The 24,978-nt window shown below is 54.2% G+C and overlaps 1 protein-coding gene across 1 annotated transcript in view; it reads right to left on the reverse strand.

Moving 5' to 3' along the window:
• LOC119037689 (bifunctional heparan sulfate N-deacetylase/N-sulfotransferase 4-like) overlaps positions 1-24,978 on the reverse strand; it is an 85,475-nt gene that overhangs the window by 53,169 nt on the left and 7,328 nt on the right. Inside the window, exon 2 of the mRNA XM_037129982.2 lies at positions 53-140. Coding sequence (XP_036985877.2) covers positions 53-140 — 88 coding nt within the window. The remainder of the gene's footprint in view (positions 1-52; positions 141-24,978) is intronic.

Consider the following 24,978-nt stretch of genomic DNA (forward strand, 5'->3'; position numbering starts at 1 on the left):
CGAGTTCTCCTGTTTATGTGGCACTGCCTGAGAACACCAAGCCCCCTCTTACCTGTGTGGTAAAACTTCCCTGAAAATCCAAGGTTGAAGGTAAAATTTGCAACCTGAGTGCGCAGTAAATTTTGAGTCTCTAGTAATGCCTGAAATAAACAAGAAATTAACATGATTTTAGAAAAATAGGTATGAAGCTTTGGGATGCCGCTTTTTCACATGTGTATGCACGAGTGAAACAAAACATGACCCCTGTTGCTCGGGGAGGTGACAGACACTCTGGCTGTCACGTGCTGCTCCTTGCTCGCACATCACAAGCACCACCCTTCCCGAGCGCACGGACGCTTACCCAGTTCAGAGGCAGCCGAGTCCCGAGCACCAAGTGCCAAGTGGCCGAGAGGCCCCTCTCTGACACGCAGCGCTCAAATCACTTTTTATCTCTGTGTGAGATTTCTTGGACTCCAGATTATCATACTTATTTGGGGGGGAGGTTTTTCAGAATTACTAGATATGGACAAGTCCTGTATTGGCTGGAACAGAAGGATCACTTCAGTTGGAGGTGCAGTTCAGCATTTTTATTTCACCGTGGTACCTCTCCTTATCATTTTAAAGGCACAATTATTGAGTTTGAAGCTCAGGGTTTACAAACTGAAGAGCAATGTAAACTGTAACATACACTGTGAAGGTGAACCTTGAGGCAGGAGCAGAGGACAGGCAGGAAATAGGGGACCGACTTCAGAAAGGAAAGTCTCTACGTTAGGGAGGCAAAAGCTTCCCAATTTCTCCATCTGTGATTAATCCACGCCCATTTTTGACTGTGGACAGGCTGCGAATACACTGCCAATAATCTCAGAGTGGGCCCCGCCCTGTGACTTCCTGACCACCCTTTCTGTGTCTACACCTGCGGTGTGACTCGGAGATTCTCACGCCCTGGGCTTTTCAGTTTGCTTATTGATTCGGATTATTTTCCTACTTTTTGCAGCCTTTTAGCGAGGACTGACTTTGTTCTGACAGATGGGAGACACCCACTTCAAACCAGGACATTAATGAGATGGATCTTGGGTGGCTGCTGTCCGTGGAGCGAGGTGAGCGCAGAGTCGGGGTGCAGACCACTCCGCTGAGCAGGGCCACTGTGCACTTGCTTCAAATTGTGTGACCTCACTACTTACAGCCCTGGAATCAAGAGGGCTCGCCTGCAAATTAGTTTAATTAAAGGGGAAAAAAAGGAAAAGTAACAACTAACAGGCTGATGAGCTACATAGAGATTGTCCAAGATCACAGTTACCTTGGGTGTAATTCTGGCCAATCTCGTTTAAATATTATCAATTAAATAGAAACGGAAAAAAACACTGATTTGACTCAGTTACATGAAATATATCTTTCTCAAAAAGAACGAACTCAATATTAAAAAGTGGGCGGAGTTAAAATAAGCCTGGTGGACTTGCTGAGCCGGCTGGTGGGGAATACTGTGGAACAGCCTTAGAATAGAGCCTAGAGTTTTCTTCCCGGTGAGCTCCTTTTTCTGGCTTCCTTGTTTTATCGAGGCACAGTCCCTGAGCCTCCCTACCTTGGAACAGCTTTTTTGAATGTTCCCCCTTCACCCACTTCTCCCCACTCCCACCCCACCCACTCAGCAGTCTGCCTCTGGGTTCTGGAAGTCCTCCCTCCATCCACACCTGTCCGTGCTGAGAGCCGGTGTGGCCAGGCCCGTGCTGCAGTGAGGAGACCGACCTGCGAGCTGCCCACTGCCCGGCACCATGTTGCTGTCTCAGGGCGAGCTGCCCGGCTTCCCCGTGGGCCTGCAGCCTCTGTGCCAGGTCTCCTGGCCTCCCTCCCAGGCCCCTAAACCACTGCCCTCTGCGCCCCCCGTGCTCACACTCCCCCGGCTCCCGGCCCCCCCGCCGCCCCCCAGTCAGGCTCACATCCCCAACTGCACCTGCCCTGCACCCCGGGGTCCCTGGGTTAGGGACTCCTGTGGGCCACCTCACTCCCCACACCCTCTGCTCCCCTGTGAGATGGGGTCGCGCATCACCTGGCTCTCGGGGTGCCTATTCTACTGTGGCAGGGCCTGGCACACAGTGGGGGCTCAGGGCCTGGCACACAGTGGGGGCTGTTAACCAGCGACCCACAGGGCATTCTCCCCCACAGCTGGGTGCCCGGGGCTCCGCGTTTCCAGTTCAGACCTCGAGTCCCTGTTTCCCCGGATCACTCTGCCCCGGAGCGGCCCCAGCAGGGACATTCCCAGGCCTCCCCTTCCGGTTCTCCATGCTCCAAAAGCCCGCCACCCCCAATCCCACCCTCAATCCCCCTCGCGGCCCAGGCCCAGCCTTTAAAGACCCGTCCAACCGCCACCTTTTGCAGGGAGCCTTCCACCGCCCCTCTCAGAGCCCGCCTTCTCGCTCTCCGCAGTAGCTTCCTCAACCACCTTTCCTGGGACACATACCGGATTCCACTCCCTTGTTGCTCCGCCTCTTTCCCTCCTGCTGGTCCACAAGCACCTGCAGGAGGTCCAGCCTTATTGCTCCCGTGTTGCTAGACACATTTTCGTACGTGTGGAAAGCATTCAAAACGTGATGGACACCCCCATCGATGCAGGAAACAGTGAACTGAATCAGGCCCCTTTGCCGTGGTCACTAACGTGTCCCTGATGTAAGTGCTAACCAGGTTCACGGACCAGAGGACCCCAGGGGCCACCCACGGGGCGCTGCATCCCCCCAGCACAGGGACCGCAGGGTGTCTGGTGACCTTGTGTCACAGCTCCCGGGTGACACGAGTCCCGGGCGGGCGGGGACTTTCTCCCCTCGTGCTAACGAACCACCTGAAGAACATGTTGCTTTCCCCCTGCCCACCGCTTCGCTCACAGCCTGCGACTCCCGACTAAGGCGGGAGTGAGAACGCCGTCTCTGTAAACAAAAACCAAGGAAACACACACAAGAGAAACCTTAAAAGGTGCCAGACCTTCTCCTCACTGCGTGGAGATGTTCTTTGTTTTCAGAATCCAAGGACAGCAAGTTCCCCTGTCCCCCCACAATGGACGCACACGTGTTCACGAGCATGCGCAGAGCAGCCGGCGCTGCCCCGTCCACCCTCCCCCCCGCCTCTGTTAGGCCGAACCGCACGCGGGGGAGGCGGCTCAGGGAGGCTGAGTAAGCGGCAGAGGCTCCGGAGTGCAACGTGCCTGGCAAACAAAACTGCTAAACGATCCACCTGGCAAATCAACGAACTAATCAGTTAATTGCAAATTGTTAGGGGTGCAAAACTAGTCGTATTACATGCTCTTATTGAAAGTAACATACAGAACCTGCCCTGCAGTGGGGCAGGTACTGAGGCCCGTGATGGCCTCTGAGAAAGGGGCAGTTCAGGTGCGGTCGGAGAGGGAGAGGCTGGCCCCACCCAGCACGGGTCTTGGGGCCGCGTGCGACGGCTCCAGGGCCGGTGGCCCAGGCAGGTGTCCGGAAGGAGCGTGACATCCCCCAACGCACCACCTCCCTGCATCTCTTTCGGCAGCGATTGTCACCCCGCGCATCCAGAGAGTTTTCACAAATTGGGGACACCTCACTCTTCAGTCCGGGCGGCCCTCTCCTCCCTTCAGGGGTGCCCAGCCCGTGGCCCGAGGCTGACTTGATCACTATCACCTTCAGCTGGTCTGCCCGACTGCGAGCACCGTCCAGTGAGAAATCCCCGGGGCGAAGCTTCGCAAGCCACTTCTGACACGTCCAGTCAGCCGCAGCGCCTTCTCCACGCACGGCGCAGATCATTTTTGTTTCAGTTGCGTTTTTACCTTTCTTGAAATAATAAAACATAATATGCTGAAAATGTTGCCTGTTTTCTTCCATCTTCAATAGTAAAATGGCTACATAAAAATTCACCAATTTCGGTAAGTTTTTTTTTAAGTGCGCGCTGAGATGACAGCTGTCACATACAGTCTAACAAAACTGTTTTGAATGACACTAAAGACAACTAAATTCTACAAGAGCCATTGTATAAAAAAAACCCAAATGAACCTTTTGCCAACCCAGTAAACCTAATTATTGTTTTACTAACGATGGATCATTTAACATTATAAAAACCTTATGAAGTACTAGAATTTGTTAAGACAAAAGTCCTCTCGAGTTCGGTACCCGTGTGAATGAGGTGGTACCGTCTCCAAACAAGTTCAAGGGTGACCTTTCAGAGATCACAGGGCGCTTCCCTTCGTCACCTGACTCTGAACTTGGACACGCGAATACCGCTCACCGTGGGCCATGAAGGAGATGAAATTCCCTTAGAAACTGTCTCGCCTTCTGCATTATTTTGTGTACATCTTTGGTATCACTTTTAGAGATTGGGGGCCGTCTTTACTCTTCCTAATCGCTACATCTGTTAAGCAAGACAGATATTTTTCCCATTATCCTTGCTAATTACCGACATATCCCATGTTCCCATAATAAATACATTTCGGGGGGCGATGTCCGTGGTGACATTTCACAGCCAGTCGGAAGCAATTTGCTCTCCGGTGTCGAGCTCACGAAGACCCCGTGACCGGGGCGCAGCCGGGGCAGTGAACACCGGACCACGCTCACCCCGGTGCGCAGGACCATGCGCCCCCTCCCGGGTGCCGGTGCCTGCTCGGCCGCGTTTCTAGCTGCTAATGAGACCTCGGCTCCTACTGCTCTGAGGCCCGGCGCTAACTTCATCTTAATGAGTTCATTATTTGCTATCTTCTGAAAGGGGGACAACAAATTTTCTTCTAATTAAAGGTCAGAGCGCCCGGCAGAGGGCAGGGAAGAGGCTCTCCGCGGCGGAGGCGCTGAGAGATGGGGCCGCCTTCCCGGGGAGCAGAGCGGGGCGGGGGCGCGGGGCGCCGTCTCAGGAGCGCAGACAGCAGTCGGTTTCGGGGACGCGGGGAAGTGGGAGACACGTGAGACCACCACGGCGGGACGGCTGTAGCCGGATCACAGGACGCGGGTGCGCGGGGGTGCGGCGCCGGCGGGCCTTGGGGCAAAGGAGCCCCGGGGCTGGGACGCACAGGCTGGAGGGCAGCCGGGGAAAGTGCCCCTCGAATACTTTGTTGCAGGGCGTGAGGCTGCGGCCGGACCGCGGTGGGGGCGCTGGGTTGGTTCACAGGAAGGATAAGTGAGCCGAGCGGGAGGCAGAAGAACGTGCGTGCGCAGGGGAGCCCGCCGGCTGCCGCAGGGAACGTCCGGCGGCTCAGCCGCTGTTTTCCCTCGCAGGTGCCTCTGACCACAGGGCGAGGGGACAGCCAAATAATTCACGGTCCTGTCGCAACGCACGGTGTGGGCAACGTGCTGCTCACACCCATTTTCACGCCAATGAAACCAGGAGATTTAAGCGTTAACAACGAGGTGGATCATCTGCACCCCAAAAACAGGGCTGTTCGGTTAAAGCTGGAAACGTCGTGGTTTTCTCTGATGACACACTCGTCCCACACAGGGACCACTGTCGTCCTGTGTGCTGATTTCTAATGGAGATCTAAGTCTTTCACGGCATTTTGATGTTTCTAATCGAGAGTCTCCCTCAGCAACTTTACGTGTGAAGTCTGCTGTGCACCTTCTTATGTTTCTAGCGTCCTTCCTGGCTGAGAGTATGTACGTTTTCTTCAATAAGCGTTTCAGGTTAGAATGTTTCCAGATTTGCAGAAAGATGGCAAAGGTAATGTAGAAGTGTCAGCACGCTGGCAGCCACTGCGTCCTGCATTAGTGCGTCACAACTAGTGAGCCAGGATTGCATCGCGTCCCACGCAGAGGTTTCTCCTGAAACATCACATCACCCAGGTGACCCAGCCCCTACGGCCCAGATTTGGTGCCTGTGACTTCCGGCTTTTCCCAAAACCAAAATCACCTTTGAAAGGGAAGAGATTTCAGACCATCGATGAGATTCAGGAAAATACAATGGGGCAGCTGATGACGACTGAGAGAACTGTGTGAGGTCCCCAAGTGCCTACTTTGGAGGGGACTGAGGTGTCATTGTCCTATGTACAGTGTTTCTTGTATCTTCTTCAATAAATGTCCCTGTTCTTCACATTACATGTCTGGATACCTTCTGGACAGACCTCGGAGAAGCCTGAATTATTTGGCTTTACCTCATCCCTGTGTCCTTTACTATCGGTCTCTTTACTTGTCAGTCTTTACTATCTCTCCTCCAAGGTGTGGTCAGCTGTAGCTTCAGCTCCTTTGGACAGATTCCTTCCTCTGTTCTAGAATATTAATAGTCAATACGTGATAACATATATTAAAAAACAATCTGACGAAGTGGTTATTTACAAAACAAAACCACTGTGACCCAATCTCTTTTTCTTGGAAGGAAACTTGGTAAGAGATTTGGTATAAGTTGCATTTTGAATGTAATAGGAGTTGTATCTGCCATTTCACGTAATTATTTATTTTGAATAGCTAACAGCGATTGGATCATTGGCTAACAGCGATTTTCTTGTTTTCACAGGGAAACGGGGAGAGTGCTCCTTTCTGGAAGCAGGCCCGGTACTTCCTTCCCGAATTCCTTCAAGACTTCCCGCAAGTCAACAGTGGGCGTTCAGAATGGGCCACCCCCGCCGTGCCTCCGCGGTACGTGGGCGGTTTTGAGCTAAAGGCAAGGTATTATTTTGCATACAACTATCATTGTTGCTTTCTCGAGTTACATTTTTAATGCATAAGCATAAATAAAACAATTAAAAGCATGTATGAAAAGATATGGGATTAGTACTACCCATAAATAAAGGTGTATAATGCACACCTTTATTTTTCCCTCAAAAATTTGGGCAAAAGAAGTGCACAATATACACGGCAAAATACAGTAGCTGGTGGCTCTCAGTTTCCCCGTTGCTCAGCAAGCTGGAACTAACGAGGCGTTCATGACGGGCCCCCCAGCACCGAGATGCTCCATGGGCAGGAAGTCTGGGAGCCGCCCGGCATGCGGGAAGTGTGCAGTGAAGGTGAGGGGCTGACGCTGCCCGGATCGAGGGAAACGTGGTCACCACCCGGGGGGCCTGTGTCCACGGCAGGAGGACAGGAGAGAGCGCTCTGAGGGGACCGTGGGAGGCGAGGAGGCGGGGCAGGTCCCACAGGCCCTGGAAGGCGCAGGTCTTCAAGGACACGGCCTCTTCCCAGACACCCGACGTTGGCAAATGGGGAGAACTGAAAGCCTCATAAGTGGATGTGAGAGGACAGGCGTCCAGGGCGACAGCGTTTCAAGAGCTGGGAGAACCTCCTGAGCGTCCTGTCTCCTCTCCTCCCTGGAGAAGAAGCTGGGAGGTGATTCCAGGGAACAGGTGGTCGGAGGGTTCCGACCCAGCAGTCCGACATGGGGGCTGCGGGTGAGGGGTGCTCACAGTGAGGGTCTTCACGGGGGCGGGGCATCCGGGAGGCCGGGGCAGGTGATCGGTGACCAGACCTGCACTTTTCAATCCTTTTTCCAATCGTGGTTTAAGTGGCAATGTGGCTGGCTCTCTGGGACGTGTTTGAAACCTAAGTGTGCACCTGCAATCTTCTTATTAACAGGACGAACGCCTGCCATGCTGTGTTGTGACCCAACAACACAGGCGTTAAAGTTGTTTCGAAATATTTAACGTATGTTTTTCCAAAGATGTATTTTATCAACCCAATTCACTTGTACATAGCATGGAAGCTACCTCATCTGACTTTCAGTGGGAGTTGATTGGACTGTAATCCTAAGTCAAAAGAACGATAAAAAGAGGGTGAAGTTAATTGACATAAATTACAGACAGCTCGGGAAAAATCAAGGATCTCCATGTTAACATTTTACCTGATTTCCAAGTAATTTAATCTTAGACTCTTATATACTACCTCATGAGGGTAGCTGCTTCTTAGAAGCCTGCTAAGAAATCAGATCTCTGCAGTAATCAGCCCGTGATGATAAATCACAGAGATACCAAGGACTCCGAGACGTGCTAGCTGCTCTCCAAGTGCGCTGCGAGAGCTGAGATTAATCCCGGCTCCAAGTGGGCTGCCAATCATTTGAAAAAGAGGGAGAAGTAAAATGAAACAAGCCCGAAGCCCCTCCAGGCAGAGACGTAAAGCTCTGTTCCCATTGTCTCAGTCTCCGTAGGACACTCATTTTTATGCAGAAACTTTCTCCTTTTCCAGTTTTCTGCACCTGACTCTCTACGCGCTTCCGTCTTTGAAGAGCCGCATCTGCCCGGGGCCTTCCCTGGGTTTTGGAGCCTCTGACGTCCTCCTCAGGGTGCCCACTGACCTTCTACCCGTTACTTGTCTCCCTGGTCCTGGTGGCAGCGTAAGGTCCGGGTGGTTCTCCAACGCACTGGTCTCCTCCGAGGGACCCGCGGGCTCTCTGACTCTCTCAGGGGTCTCATGGCTCAGCAGAAGGACCCCCCACCACCGACAGAGCTGATGGCCGGTCCAAGTGCTGCCGTGTGGGAAGCCCAGCCCGGTCTGTTCCCACCCGGACTGTCGGGCTGCCTGGCTCCCCCTCCAGAGCCTGCACTTCGCTGCGGCTTCTCGACAGAGATGGGGGAGCCCGCACACTGGCCTCGCTCTCAGTACCGGGCGTCCGACCTGGTCTGACCGCGTAGCAGCAAGCGCTCCATATTCCGGGGAACTTCACGACGCCGTGTTCAGGGCCGGGTTCCCTGTGTACGAGCCTTTCGCTAGTTGTCTTTTCCTGAGCGCATTTATTTTCACAGCGTCGCTCCGCAGAGCACTGGCCAGTCACTTTATAAATACTTGTTGACTCGGTGCTCAGCTTCCAATACCGGTTACAGTTTTCTGGTCCCTTTGCGAAGTGGCCGGGTCTCCCACCTGCTGCGTGTGCTGGCCCAGGGCATGCACCGCAAGGGACCCACAGGCGGCAGGGCCAGCAGGCGGGAGCAGGGCGAGCGGTGAGACCTGCGACCCTCGGTGTCAGCGGAGAGAGGGACCGGCCGTTGGCTCACCCGGGGTGAGGCTGCCGGCTGCCGGTGCTGTGGAGGCTCTGGGGGTTAACACGGGCTCGTAACCATCATTTCACAAAAACAACGACCAGGCGCAGAACGTTTAGTGGACGTCGCCTGCTCGTGTGTCAGCAGGTGGGGGTGGGCCGGAGCCTGGACGCAGGGCAGCCCAGGACACCGGCCCTGCCGGCTCCTGCCCAGCACGTGGCACCCGGCCTCTAGAAAGGAAGCAAACGGCCCCTGCAGTGCCTCCCTCCGTGGATCTCCACTCTGAAGGCCTTATTTATTTTAACGGAGTAGCTAAAAATAAAACAATTAAAAATATAATCACAAAAGAAAGTGCACTAACACAATGCCATAACCCATTCAAGCAAAAAAAGTAATTGGCGGGGTTTGTTTTTTTTTCATCATGATCACACTTCATTCTACCGCTTACTGATTATTCACACAGGGGGACACATCAGCCTCCTCCAAGGGGTCTTCCACGCAGGACAGGCGGTTTCCTGGCCTGGCCAGCTGCTCCGGCCCCTGGCGCAGGGTCACTTGGTCCAAAAGTGGAGCTCAGCCACGCCCGGTGCAATGGACGCTTGGCGGCGGCGCGGCGGCCAAGACCCAGTGCTGCTTGTCCTCTGTGCACACAGCCGCCCACACACCTGCCGGCTCCCCAGGCAGCCCCAGGTGAGCGGTGACGCGGCTCTGCCAGGACAGACGCGTTAACCCAGGGGACCGCGTGGGGCCTGGGTGGCGGTGCCTCATCCCTTCACATTTTGTCCTTTTCGGGGCTAATTGGGCAAAAAATTGCTAGGATTATTTCTAAATTGGTGATTGGAGGAAAAGCAAGGACTAGTTTAACCTTTTTCACAGGAAAATTAAGCAGCAACCAGTGTAATTATCGGATGAGCCGCCTGAAACATAGTTGAATTTACAGGGCAACTATCTTTCAGCCACAATAGGAGGAGTTCCACAAGGACTTGATTCTTTAATTTTAACTTGCTGATGTTTGATTAAGTTGAACAGTTACAGCCTTTAATGTGTCATTAACTCCACGCACACTTGCCGAGCGCCTGTGTGTTGGTGCGGGGCCGCCTCAGAGGGGTTCCCCTGCCACTCCTTCCGCTCCCTTGTCTGCGAGACTCCTGTGCGGTGAGTGCGCTCCCTGAGTCCCTGCCTCAACAGTTTCGATCTTCCCCTTCCCTGGGCCCGAACTCCACCCCAGAACCCGTCCCGGTGTCCGAGAGAACCTCAGGTGGCGCCCACGACCCACGTCTGCCTCCACTGGATTCGCCTTCCGTCTGTACGGACACTTGACGACTGTAAGTGGCGGTCACAGTATGTGACCATCTTGAAACGACGGAGGCCACAGCTCCGTGGAGTCCAGGGGCAGCGTGCTCTCCCGACACCGCGACCTCTGACACCGCCTGACCCTTGACCCCGTCCTTTGGCCTCGCCCTGCGTGGGTCCGAGGTGGCGCTGCTGTTCTCCAGGGCTGACTGAATCTGCCCGCTAGCTGCCCCCGCTCCGAGCTGCGCGGCTTTGAGACCCGGCCACAGCCGTGTCCCTGCTCGGTGGGTGCTTCACTAAGTAACTCCCGGGTGGGGCCTCACATCCAGGGGGGCCGGTGGGGAGCTCACCACCACTCCCGGTACTCCTAGAAAAGTCTGTGCTGGACACATGAGTCACTCCTGCGTAGGACAGTGTGCTTAACAGGCTGTGTGCTCCTTAAAATTCTGAGAATTGTTTCGCTGAAAACCGATAATTAAACAAGAGAGAGAACTGAGGGTGGGGGACTTGCAGCTCGACTCCTGCTGCAGAATCAGTGGTTAAAGCCTGCGTGGAGGCCGGGCCGGCGCTAACTCTTCCAGGCGTGCGGCGCAGCACCTGCCCGACCCTTCCCCTCACCCGGCACACTCCTCGGGGACCGGTGTCCTTTAAATCACCGGGGTGCTGTTTGGTGGCTTTTAAATGTAATGAATTGGATCCCACAGGGTAGAGGGGATTTTTTTCACTTTTATAGTGCGTGTAAGTGATGAAGTCCCAGCTTTCCTAAAACATACGGCCATCCACGAGCAACGCAGACAGATTAAGGGTCTGTCAAGAAATGAATATACAATAAAAAGGGGAAACAACTTCTAAACTTAATACACTATACACAACAAAAAAGTGCGAGACTCACTGATGACGAAAGAGGAGCAGATGCTGGTGAATCAGAACAGAGGAGGTGAAGTGTACATTTAAAGCCCCGTGTACGTTTAAAGCCCCGTGTACGTTAAGGTTCCTTGATGACCCATGAAATGTCATGCCATGATCTTCAGCCCTGGCTCTAAAAATGCACTTAACTACAGCAGCGAGATTAACCGTGCAGTTGAAAATATACTTGAGTCCTCTTTACACCCGATCTGGGTGAAGGCATCCCCAGTAAAAGAAGAGCAAGCTCCCAGACCAAGGGGGGCGGCGCCAGTTCTGTGATGGAGCATCGGGCCCCAAAGGCGCTGACTTGCAGTGACAGTGGGCCACGACGTCAGGCTGTGACAGTTTCAGATGCTGGTTCCAGTTCCCATCAGGCAACCTGGCCGCTGGCATGTGGAAGCTCCCAGGTGCCAGTGACAAACGGGGAAACATTGCCTTTTGCCCTGAGAAATGGACTCAGGGACGCCTGGCTTTGACGGGCATGACGTCTGGATTGTAAAGCTGACAGGTCAGCATCTGCTTCAGGGTGAATATCACTGACGGTTACCATCAGTTACTGCTTGTGTTTTGTTTTGTTTTCTGAATAACGGTTTGGCCCTGAGACTCCAGGGATCATGCTGGGTGGGTCGTTAAACCCCCTTCCACTTTATCCACCCCCCCAATGTGCAAACTTTGTCTCTCCCTCATTTTGCTATTTATGTATCCTATCTATAAATTCTCTGCAGAACTATTCCATTCTTTCCCTAAAGTTAACAAAATTAGGGTGCCATTTTTGAGCACTTAATGCTCCCGGCCGGCACTGAGGTAAAGAGCCCCCTACAGACCAGTTCACGGAGTCCGCACGGTGCCCCCCAGGGAAAGGGGGCGAGCTCCTGGTGGTTCGTGTGGAGCCCCTGGTGGCAGAGGCGGACGCAGGCAGGCAGTCCTGGGGGCAATTCAGAAACCCGATCGCAGTCAGTCTGCACCGCGTGTTAGAGGCGTGAAGAGGACCCAGCAGACTCGGGTTCGTGGTGTGAATGTCGGCTGGTGGACTCGCTATCAGAGAACAGCATTTGAAACTCGAGGGACGGACCCTTCCCGATGGGGAGCCTGCTGGGGGCCCCGCCAGAGACAGTGGGGGGGGACACCTGGCAGACGGTCGGCAGTGAGCCCGACCTGAGGGGAGAGAGTGGGCGCGGGCCCGGATTTGGGGCACACTGGCCGGTGAGCGGCTGCTGACGCTGCCTAGTGATCGCCCTCACGTAGCTGGAAGGGAAGGAAAATAAACGACGGGCTGAGCTGGGACCAAGGGCAGCGACCTTCACGAGGAGAAATGAGACGGAGCGAAGGAGGAGGGGTAAGGACGACCAGGTGATCGCACGCACAGGTCGGGGAGAAAACAGGCAGCAGATCGCACGTCCCTGGAGGCAGGGCCCGGCCAGCTGCACCAGGACTGGAGAGGCTCAGGGAACAGGGGCCGGGGCCTCAGAGCCCGGAGCGAGAGCAGCGTCTTACGGGAGGAGGTGGGAGCCGGACCCCGAGCGAGAACGGAGCCCGGTGCTTGTCGGGTGAGACCCGTGGAGGAACACGCCCGGTCGAAATCCGGTCACTGGGGCAGAATTTTGTATCGGGCAGTTTCCACAAACGGGGTGGGGAGTGGGAGAACTGGCTTAGGACCGAGAGCAGGGCTCCGCCACCGCCCCCGAACCTTGGATGAGGACGGGGCTGCTTCCCAGAACCCGGGTGAGAAGAGCTCTGGGCAGAGGTGATGCCCGAGCAGGGCACTCGGCCAGAGAGCAGTGACGCCGGCGGGTGAAGGATGTCGTCATCTCCGTCCCCTCCTGCCAAGTCTGCAGGTGGCTCACGGGGCAGCCTTCACCTGGACTCAGGAGGGGAAGCTTCCCTCGGACACTGTAGGACAGACAGAAATGTCGGTCCCAGGTTCAACAGAATGTATCATCTTCTCTCTCGGACTGTCTTTCCCAAGAATTATAGGTAAAACTACATTAGATGTCTCATTAAATGACAGTGACGTGTAGCCCATCGTGACGGCCGCAGGGGGAGCTGCGCTGCACAGACCAAGCGGCAGCTGGCTGCTCGGTCTTCTGGGTGGCGTTTGAACAGCATTTATCCAGCATTTCAAACGTCTGAAAAGCTGTTTTAGGATGAGTCTGAACTCAGTGTGGAGGCTACAGAATTAGCTACAAGTTCTGACCAGCTGTGAACAACCTCGAGACTCCCTGTCACAAGTCACTCGTCTTTTGATGGCAACAACGACAATGACGACACTGTCTCGACTCTAATAGCTGTGATGTCGGCGCACAGACACACCCACTGTGTGCCCCCCGGGGGTCGGACCGCAGGTTCCCCCCTCCTTCTCCTCTCCAGGTAGGGTCCCCTTGACCAGAGTGTCCTGATCCAGGGGACCAGGACAGCTACCGGTGTCCAGTTCGACAGCAGAAGGACCCAGACAGGCCCACCACTGTCCGGGGGTCCAGCAACACCTACTCCCTGGACTCCCCTCGCCTCTTCCCACAGCCCTGCTCATGCCTCTGTCCCGGGTGCAGCCCCGAGGGGCCCTGCCTGGTATGTGGTGTCTGTCCCCTGGACAGCGAGCACGCAGGACCAGCGCCCCTGTCCTGGGCCTGCGTGACCTGCCAGCACCCCCAGGTGCTGGGGCGGACCCTGGGCCACACACAAGGTGAAGAGCCGGGGGCCAAACTCGAATGGGATGCACGGGGGGATTAACAGGTCACCCCAACAGGCTCAGTCACACCTGCAGCGCTCAGATTCTGTAATTCGATCCAAAATTCGCAGGATTCAAAATGCGGTTACTTTCTTCTGAAGACCCAAGCCTTGAAGTGACTGGGAGGAAATACACAGATGTCACCGAGCTGACCAACGGCCCCACACACAGGATCTTCAGATCCAATAAGGGGTGTCAATGGCTGACTTGCCGTGGCCCCTGGGTCCCGCTCCGCCTCTCACACCAGGCTGCTCCCCCGGCTGCTGGTGCTAATGCAGGGCTCTTCCTGTGAGACCCGGACGCCTCTGGGGTGTCACTGTGGCAAGGGGCTTCTCCTCAGTCCCTCTGACTGCCATTCCAGAACTGCTCTGCAACCTGAAGTCCGTCCTCCCTCCCCAGCCCCTCGCCCACCGGGTCCCAGGTCAGCCCCTCCCTCTGCAGGCTCCCCCCCCCCCCCCGGGGCCCCGACTTGACATTGGTCCCCGAAGCTCCCCAGCGACACAGTGATCTCTGGGAGACTGGATCACTGCTGGTTTTGAATGTTCCCTTTCTTTTTCCCAAAACCACTGTACTCAGCGGCAGGACACAGTAAAATCGTTGTAACTCACTCTTTTGTGGGTTCATTTTGCGACTGGAACGTGCCTGGTCACACAGGTTGGCAAGGGCGAGGGGCCCTGAGACCTGCGGCTTTGGGGCCCGGCCCAGCCTGTGTGTGGTACCAGAGGGGCACGCGAAACGGAAGGAAAGGACGCCGCCGGACGCTTCGGGACCTGCGGCAGCAGGACAGCAAGCCAGTGGGGTGAGCGGTGAGAAGGCGCGGCCACGGCTGAGGTCAGAGTCCCGTCCACAGTCCCAGGACCGGCGCCGGCGTCTCAGGCGACAATCCAGGAAATGGGGGCCGTGCTGTGTGGACGGGGCCCCCAAACATCGAGGGGGTAAGCCGAAGGGGCACGTGCGGGGTGACGGATGCGAACCATGGAAATGAAGTCAGGGATCAGCATTACGCGTGCAGAGCAGACACACCCGTGGGATCCAACCCAGGGAGGCGTGTCGTCGGTGTGCAGACCACCCAGCGACATCTCGCTCAGCCTCGACTCTGGGGGTCCGTGCGTGTGGACACGGGTGAAGGAGGCAGAACGCACCGCATCGGATTGTCTACACGTGGTGAGTGGGCCGGCCACGGGCACTGAGCCGCTTTCTGACTCTGCGTGGCGCCTTCTTGTCAGCAGTGCCCCACGGCCGGAGTGAAACGTCCCTCCACCCTCGGAAAGTCGGCTGCAGGCCCTGCTGGCCCGCGAAAGGCTGCCCACTGGGGCTGCAGGTGGAGCGTGAGCGCGACGTGGCGTGTGTCCCGGGTCCCCACGTGTGGCCGGGACGATGGGAACCGAGAGGCCCTGAGAAGTTCCTTCCAGAGACAAAGATTCCGTGAAGGACCGGCCAGGCTGCTTTGTGTGCCTGGCTATTTTAAGACGCAGCAGTTTTAACAGACAAAGGGAAACGCAGAATAAAAAAGTAAGTGTTGACTCACGGTTTTTATTTAAAAGCTTTTCCTTCTCAAAGGAGAAAGATGTTTTCATCCAGTTAGAAAACGTCCTCTAAGTTGACTGCTGTGTAACAGACGCGATATTCCTTAGCAGAACTTTTACTTTAATAGAAATTCGCAACCTGGGATTCAAGGAAAGCAATTTTTATGTTTACCTTTGTATTATTTTAATATGAAAGATCCCTCAATCCAATACTTCAGCTGTGAACTATTGCTTTTTAATATAAGTTGAATCTGAGTTCTACATTCAATAATTTTAAATATAGTGTTGTAGTTATATATGTGTATGTATACATCATAATCAAAAAGTGTAAATTGTCTACCCAGAGAAACTAATAATAGAAAGTATGTATAACATATAAAGTGGTCTAAAATGAATTATTTCATCTTGTCATTTCAGCAGAAAGAGCAAAACACAAATCCTTATTTTTTCTCCCTTTATAGGTGGAGATTCTGCAGCAAGAGATTAAAAAATTGCTAAGGTCATGTGACAAGCAGATGTCAAACTGAAAAGGTCCCTGGACGGTCACTGCAGTTTGTGCGCCTTTTCTGCAGGCAGAGAGTCCCCACCAGGGCACGAGAATGGGACGGGACTCAGCGGCCGCCCAGGCGCCGGGCGGCTGAGGGTGGTCCTGCCCGTGCAGAGGTGAACACAGCAGCATCTCGCATTTGTAGCAGAAGTTCCCAAACACAACTCAGCATTAAACGGGGACACAATTACGTCACAGACTTCACATTCGTTTATTTTCACACTGACACTGGTTTTATCAGCAAACAGAAGAGGTGAGGTGTAAGGCAGAAGTTAAAATATAAGGGAATTTAAGGGGAAAAAGGGGAGGGATTTGGAGGAACAAGTATGAAGGACACAAGGACAAGAACTAAGGGGGGTGGAAATGGGAGGGAGGTGGGGAGCACGGGGCGCGTGGGGCTGGGATGGGAGAAATAGAAAACTGTACTTGAACAATAACTAAATAAAATTTTTAGAAAGTTAAAATGTAAGAACAAAACCTTAAATACACGAGACAGAAAACAACCCTTCAAGTATTTTTCAACTTGGAAAGTTAGAGTGCATTTTAAGAGTTAGGGGGAAGGTGGGGGACCAGGAGAGGGAGGAATGTGTGAGCGGCAAGCACCTCCAAGGGCGGAGGACGGAGCGACTCGATCGCGCTCCGCGGGCTGAGACCTGAAGGCCGGTTCTCCTTGGTAGGGAGTGGCCGTTCCTGGTCCCGCACGCAAGCAAGAGGGGGCAGGGAGCGGGGCCGTGGGGCACAGAGTCACACGGGGCAAGTCGGGCAAGGCAGTGGAAGGGACCCGGCAGGAGATGGGGGCCGTGGGTGGCTCCTGAGCACAGACCTGCACCTGGGGTCACACACTCGTGCGTCTGAAGTTGAGTCTCTAAATCCACAGCTGAGAGAGACCTACGTTCACCTTCTGGGACGCCTGCCTCCACGTCGCACCGGTCCCCAGCAGCAGAAGTTTCCAGTTGTTCTTAGCACACTCTTACACGTGTATGTGTGTAGGTGTGTACATGTATGCAGTATGTATGCGCCTTCTCTCTGGAATGTTCTGTGGTCAGGAACTTTTCTGCATATATTCAGGATGGAAATTTAGTGTCTGGAACATCATACATGTACAGCAAACAGGTCTGGAGTTAGTGGACAAGTAACTGGGTTGAATGGGTTCCACAAATCAGCTAACAGTGAAGGTCAGAGCCGCGACCCTCGGGTCGAGTCGGTGTTGGTCAGGCACGGTGGACTCGGGTCCTCCCAGCGAAGCCGTCAGCATGGTGCCTGCATCAGCAGCCGCACTTGGACCGGAAGAGATGGGTTTAGGAGAGGACATCACGGAGACAGTGTGCTGAGCAGGGCAAACGGGCCGTCAAGACGGAACCTGCCGCATGTTCACAGGGGCCTCTTCTGTGTTCAGTGTGCGTTTCGACTTTGCATCTGAAGCCGAACAGACGGCGAGGTTACGAACAGAAGAACAAACCTCGTTGGCCCGGGAGAGGCTGCACATTTGTGAGTCCAGAGCCACGCACAGCAGCCCACACCTAACGCTCGCTGGGTGACTACTTGTGCAGTGAACAGGTTCGTAACGAAACCCCAGGTGCAGGCTCCTGGGGTTCGGTTACGTTTCACAGGAACGTGAGACACTGTCACCAGGAGCGACTGCAATGAACTTCAGAAAGCGCAGCACACTTTCCGACTTTCCCATGCTGGGTGCCTTGTATCCTCCGGCTTTTCATGTAGTTACAGGCTGGGAAAGTTGCTACAATTGGATTTGTTCTCAACCTGAGCAGCAAAGAAGGGTCGGTGAATGCACCAGAGCCTGCCTTCCTCTGACCTTTGGTGGACGGAGAAAGTGGGGGCAGCCGCCCGAGGGCTGGGAAAGGCTTTGAGAATCAGAAAAACTGGGGCACCCACGCTGCTTCTGTCCATGGGCCTGGAGAACCAGGAGGACCACGGAGCCGGGGGGTGTCAGAGACCACGGTGGGTCACGGCCGAGGCCCGCTGGGCTGGCAGTGAGACCCCCCCCCACCATGCTCCTCTGGGGCGCCTCCCCAGAGCCAGGGCTCTCCGGCCAAGTAACCGAATGCAGGTGACAGAGAGCAGACGAGATGAGACAAGAACGTCTGTTATGGCCGGTTCCCGCAGGTCTAGCTGGAATAATGGGAGCGTCGGAAGTAGACGACCACTTCCTTGGTGGGTCGGGATACACGCACACGTCTGCACACGCTTAAATGCACCAGCTCACAAGGCTGCTGAGGACAGAAACCAAGGGCTGCCCGAGGGGTGATGCCCGTGAACCAGCACCCTCTCGGGAGGGCTGTGCAGTGAGCGGCCAGGTGCGGCCTCTCTGGGCAGAGGTGCTCCAGCTGCTGAGGATGCGGGACCGCAGCCCGAGAGTGAGCAGGTCGGGGCCTGGGCCGTGGGCAGCTGCCCTCCCGCCCTGACACACAGCAGCGGAGAGAGAGGGCCGGGCCCCCCGCCTCGGGGCGAGCCAGCCAGCCGGCCCTGTTTCCAGGACCCTCCCTCGGTGCCGAACCAGGCTCCCGTGGAGGCACCAGCGCCAACTCGGAAGTTACGGGCTCTACCGAGTACGTCCAAGCCAACTATCTGACGAATTACTCCACGAGTGGGGTTTTCGCCTTGGATCTCTTGTGATCGGCTAAACCCGGCTCTGTGCAGTGACGCCTCCAGTGCCTCCGCCTCCCAGAGGAGCTGCTCCGGTTCACAGGAGGGAAGTGCCAGCCCCAACCCCGGGGGCGACTCGGGCGGCGAGGGCGGCTGCTGGCGCCCATGGCCTGGCAGGCAGGCTAAGGGCACGTCTGAGAAGGGTCACGTCTGAGAAGCGTCGCTCAAATACGAATGCAAAGAAAAGCGATTAGGTGTCTTGTTTAGAAGCTAATTTAATCACAGCTGTGGTATCTCCTTTTCTCTCCACGAGTGTTCTGATCATTTCAGCCAGAGTCTGGTGAGCTCCGTTCGTCTCCTCCCGACACAGCCCTCTGTGTACCTGTGAGGTGCCTCAGCTCCTGGCCCCAGGCCTGAGTTTCCCCCACGGACACCCAGGAAACACGCTCACGAGCACAGGTGATAGGTGTGTGCTCATCAGACACACTCATGAATACAGGTGAGCGCGCGTGTTAACCCAGGTTCTCTCTTTTGCGGAAAAGTGCAGTTAGAACTACTGTCTTGAGTTCCATAAAGGCGGCATGAGAAAGTGAGCTTAACTGGGGAGAGTTCACGCCTGCTGGCGGACCGAGAGGGGACACTGGCTGGAGTTGGGGGAACAGAGAAAGAAACAGGAGGTTTCCTTCTTGTGTGATAGAAGTTTGAGACTGAGGTTACAGAGCACGCCCAGGGACCATCAGTGCGGACTCGGGGGCGGGGGGCTCCCCTCAGTCTGCAGGTGAGACTCTGGGACCCAGCGACGCCCCAGGACAGGTTTGTGCCTGAAGCTCTCAGGCACCGACTTTGCTGACTGGCGGGGCCTTGCTCTCCCTCCCCGGACAAAGTGACTTTTTCCACCACCTCACTTTCCTGTTGATCTTCTCACTGACTCCCACGGATTTCACATTTTTCCTCCTGTGAGAACACAAATGAAGAAGTTTCTTACATGTGCACAGCAGAGACCCGGAGGACTGCGTGGCAGGCCTCACCCGGTGGGTGACTGGCTGCCGAGACTCAGAGCTCGCCAGCAGGAGGGTGGCAACTGGCCTTCCAGCCTCGAGGGAGCAGCCACCGACTCACCGGGACGCCCCGTCTGCCGATCGGCACTTCCCGCTTGAGGACTGGGCCGCACGCACCCACCTCCCGCTGCTCAGAGCACAAATCTGCGGGGTTTTCATGGTGTAGAACGCCCCAGAGGTGCAGATACGGACTCGGCCGCGGTCTGGGCCAGGCTGCAGGACTGTGCTTCCGGTTCCCACGCAGTACTGAGGTCACGCTGCGGGGAAGCTGGCTTTCACCTTCAGTGACCGACCGAGCAGAGTCGCAGGTCCTGCTGTCCTGATCTGGCCTGGTCCCTGCGTCCCTGGTCTTTGCGGGTCCTCCCAGCAGCGCTGACACACAGGCGGCGGGGGCACCGAGGCCTCCCGGCCTGCGTTGGCAGGTTTCTCCCCGAAAGGACTGTCATTAGTCACGGTTCTAGACCGGGAGATGTGAGAAGTCTCGCTACATTAAAGTCTTATGGCTTTGGAAACAAAGAGGTGGCTCGTGCCTCGATAACATAAAGTCTCCTTCACGTGGAAAACACGGCGGGTTCAGAGAACACAGGAGGGCCTGTGCCAGACGCGCACGCCCAGGTGAGTGAGTGGGCCACGGTTCCCGAGAGCGATGCGCTGGTTGTACTGAGATTGTGTGCACTTTAGTACAACTGCTCTAAACTTACTGAAATAAAACGTAATTTCAAGTGAGAAAATTTTATAGATAGAATTCTTTTTAAAATGGCGAGACATCACTGAACGAGATGTTCACTGGCTTCCTCTGTTGACTGCTTTCCCTGGCGATAGTGGGCATTTATATTTTCTGCTTTTATGAAATGGTATCTGCCTCTGTGATTTTGTTTCGTTTTGAAGGTATTCAAATATCTCAGCGCTTCTGCACGCGGTGGGCCTGAGACCCTGCCACCGCAGGTTCCTGCAGAGCGCACCTGAAACTGGTCTCCAGCCTGCCAGGCATTGGGGGACGTCCACGGGCACCTAAACTGAGCGTCTGTCTGTCCCCGGCCCTTCGCTCCGTCTGCCCTGTCCCACAGGCCACACTGCCGCTGGGCCGTCCACCACGCACTGCCCCCCCCCCCGAGTTCGCCCAACTCCTCTAGAGCAGGGGTGTCCAACTCATTTCCACCAGGGCCACAGCAGCCTCCAGGGGGCCTCCAAAGGGCCGCACGCACCTTTAGGACTAGAAGTGTAACTATGGGCCAGAGGCTCCGCGCTGCTGCCGGCAGAACAAGGCACCGGGTGGATGAAACAAGGTGGAGGAAGGACTTGGCCCAGAGGCCTGTGTCTGCCACCTGTGTCGCGGGGACAGAGTGAAGGCCGAGGCACACGCTGTCGCCCCAGTCTTTTGCCAGAACACGGTATTTCAGTCACCCACCCACTCATTGCTTCCTTCAGACAAGTCTCCGGCAAATCCCCTAAACGTTCCACACTCTTGCAGGTTCTTCCTAACCCATGAACGTGACCGCTAAGCCCCCGCCCAGGCAGAGGTGTTCAGAATCAGGGGACGGTCACTTCAAACTTTGCTGTCATTCTTTACATAGAAGTCACATGCAAAACACGCTGATGTCAACGTGAACCACGCTTAACCTGCATCCAGAATACTGCAGATGGAAATGTCACCCTGTCACGGACACAGAAGACAACGGTCTCTAAGGAGCCGAGGCCGGGTATTTCAGCCCAGGGGAGGCGTCTTGAGCTAAAGGCCACAAGGTTTGAAGGGGGCATTTTCAGAGCCTGCTTAGATTTCAAGATTTCTTTCAACTCCTTTTTTCAGTAGTAATGTTACAGAGAGAAATTGCTCTCCATAGGAACTCCTTTTTTTTTAAGTTCACCAGTAAGACAGCCTTAGAATTAAATTACATAAACCCAGCAGGTAGCAGAAATTTATTGTGCCTTTTTATTTTTAAAAATGGTTTCATAGAGTCAGAACAGATGAGTAGCTGACACAGTGGGAAAGTTCTTAAGCCATACGCACACACCCCTGCTCCAAATGAGACTTTTCGGAGGCAAAGCACCGAGAGCTGTGTTTTCTGTGTGCACAGGGACCGAAGGGAGAGTCACGAATGCCTTTCTGAGTGCGAGGAGGACTTTCCACCCAAACCTGGCAGCTTCCTCCCGACAGCCCGACCGGGGCACATCCGCTGACTTCCCCTGATTAGAACCATCAGCGAGCCTCGGCCAGGATGGAAGAGGAGAGACTGGAAACCAGCAGGGAGGGCCGCTGGGGGCGGGGTGAGCGCCACCACCCGGGAGTGACAGAGGCTGCACGTGGCCGCCTGTCTCACAGAGCCCGGGCTGCGGACACACGGGCGTCCTGCTCACCGCGGTGCCCTCCCTTCCCTAGAGAGGGGGTTTCGCGTGATGTGCACTCACAGACGCATGTGACGTTCCATGCCGGGAGTCACACAGGGACACGCTCGCTCTCCCATGAGCAGAGGGGACGGCCACAGAGAACCGGCCAAGCCCGAGGACATCACTAGCCTCCGACGTCCAATGGGCCTTTTCCTGATGACACTGTTCTAAAGAAACTTCTCACGTTTCTCTCATTATTCAAGGATCGATTCTCTCTCTTTTCGCCACTTTTTCCAGCCCGTCACCACTCTGGAGTCACCCAGGTGCCCGGGTCCCACTCGTGATCAGCGTGGGCACTCCTCTCCACCAGCCCTGCCAGCCGGCCCCCCACGTCCCTTTTCTAAGACTTTGCCTGGAGGGAAAACACGCCGCAAGGCACAGAGGACCAGCCCGAGGCAGGCCAGCCCCTCCGTGGTGTCCCTGGGGCCCGCCGGTCTTCCCAGGCGGCCCACCCCTCCAAAGCCGCGGGAGAGCAGCCCCTCGGCCGGTTGTGACTGCGGGGTTACCCCCCTAAACCTCCGAAATGCCGTTACTTCAGTGCGGTCTTCATCTCTTGTGTTTACTCAGGTGCCCGCCTGGGCCATGCTTCCCACACGGAGCCTGTCCTTGTTGGTGACCCCTGTGTGGCAAGTGGCCAGTGCCACCCGGTAGCAGGCAGCGCCCGTTGGGTGAGCCAGTCACTCGCAGCGGAGCCATCTCTGGCCCGAGTCAGGCCCCGGCCCGACTCCGCGGAGCCTGCCAGGCCCTTTGACAGTTTCGTCATCTGGAGAAAAGCCCAGCAAGGCTCCCTGTCCCTGGGAGGGACCCTGCAGGGACATCCAGCCTTGTGGCGTCGCTGGGCCTCGCTGGAGGACGAGCTGCTGGGTCCCGAATTAAACACACCGTGATGTGTAATCTCAAACAAATCTCAGCGTGTGTTAAGTGCATTCTCGGTTCTGGGTCGGGCGAAACTCTGCGGGACAGAGCGGTCCACTCGCGTCGGCTGTGAGTGACTGAACTCCCGTCAGCTGTGGAGGCACGGAGTGCCTTTCATTCTGAGAGGCCATTGGAGGGGCTTTAACTGCAATCAAATAAACTGTTACTGACAGTCTGAGAAATTCAAATGCAAATTTAAATTTAAAAATAGTTAAGCATTTAGGAAGTAAAATTTCATTTAAAATATTGATACAGGAATAGACTCTCTGAAACGCAGTGCACAGTAAAATGCGTGTCTCGGATGTGGGGGTGACTGGGACGGCTGTCGCCGGCAACTGCCGTCTGCGGGGCGGGGAGCATTTGCGGGTCTGCGCCGGAGAAATAACGCTTCTTCTAGCACCAGGATTTCATCCACACATTTCTCTGCACAACAGGCTGTTACTTTTCTTTCAGTGCAGGTCTAGTGTAGCAGTCCTAAGAGTGAGAATTCCTTAAAATAACTAAGCCAATTAGGCAAACTAAAACATCTAAAGCCAGCAAGTTTTATCAATTAAGTTAGTATTTCAAAGTGATTTCTAATGGGCTATATTGAAATAAAATGCCGGAATATTGCTCTACTTGGAATTTGTGAAATAACCCGAAAGTTTTAGCTATTCCTCTCATTTGTGAAATGAAGCTAACAGCAACAGAATGGTGAGCATGAAAATGTCTATGGAACTTTTTATGTAACTCACCTCATATTTGAAACGTTTATCATGTGTAGTGGCTTATTCTGTAATATTCTGTTTGATGGAGAATAATAAACAAAGTTAAAATAAGCTTAGAAAGCCATTTATTTATCGAGATCAATTCCCGTGTAAAATTAATCAAGAAGTAAGCATTGTGCATTCGAACTACAATATGGGTGAGCACATAAATACATAAATCGGTTTTTTTAAAAAGGAAAAGTTAGATCACCCCAGGACAGCTCGGACAGACGTGCGAGCTGAACACATAGCACTGAAGATGACAATGCTTCCATCTCTTTTCCTTTTACATAAACTGGTTCATTAAACGTGGTTCGTTCGTTCGTTGCAACCTCCCCTTGAAAACGAAAACAGATGTAGCCGGGTATGCTGTGTGCGTCTCATAAGGCTTTGAATACCAAGCATCTTTACAAAATGTCTTTTGCAACAGTTATTTGCAAGCAAATAGAAACACTTGTGTTATATTTCACTTGTAATACTCTCGAGGTTTCAAACCAAAAGAGAGAATGCTTGACAAACTGAGTCTGGTGTTTTCAGCTATATGCTCAGAAAAGGCATGAAAGTGCGGCTTTCCAACTCTGACTCTGAAGCTGGTGTTTTTGCGTGTCTTTTCCATACATTCTATTGATTCCACTGTTTTAGATTAGAATTTCTTTATAATTATTACCATAATATTTTGACTATCTTAATACTTTAAGTTCAACACACAATTACTAACAGTGTGTTTAAACGACAGCAGGTACGGAAATATAACGGGGGTCCTTGGAAAACGGAAACATCGGGTTGGCAAAGAGCGTGTTTGTTTTTTTCCATAAGGTAGTTCTAGTGCTGCTTAGTTGTCTTTAACTTCATTTGAAACAATTTTGTTAACATTGCATTGTGACAGCTGTCATATCAGATATCAGTGTGCATTAAAAAAATCAAAAGTGGTGAATTTTTGTGTAGCCATTTTAATATCAAAGATGGAAGGAAATATGCAACATTTCTGCACATTATGCTTGATTATTTCAAGAAAGGTAAAAATGCAACTGAAGCACCTAAAAATATTAGTGCAGTGTGTGGAGAAGGTGCTGTGACTGACCGAACGTGTCAGAAGTGGTTTGTGAGGGTTCGTGCTGGAGATTTTTGGCTGGACAATGCTCCTCGGCCGGGTGGGCCAGGTGAAGCTGAGAGCGATCAAATTGTTGAGACATTAATTGAGAACAATCAACCTTCTACCACACAGGAGATAGCCAACATTCTCAAAATCTCTCAATCAATAAAAGCATTGGTGAAAATGAAAAACGTGTCTTTCATTTTATGGGAAAAAGTAAACAGACCTTCTGGCCAGTGCGACAGAACTACCCGACGGCCCCGGCCCCGTGTCTGAGTGGGTGTCCACAGGAGCTG

The sequence above is a fragment of the Artibeus jamaicensis genome, unplaced genomic scaffold, assembly GCF_021234435.1.
Source record: "Artibeus jamaicensis isolate MK-2021 breed Jamaican fruit bat unplaced genomic scaffold, CSHL_Jam_final scaffold_537, whole genome shotgun sequence".
In the NCBI taxonomy this organism is placed as follows: Eukaryota; Metazoa; Chordata; class Mammalia; order Chiroptera; family Phyllostomidae; genus Artibeus; species Artibeus jamaicensis.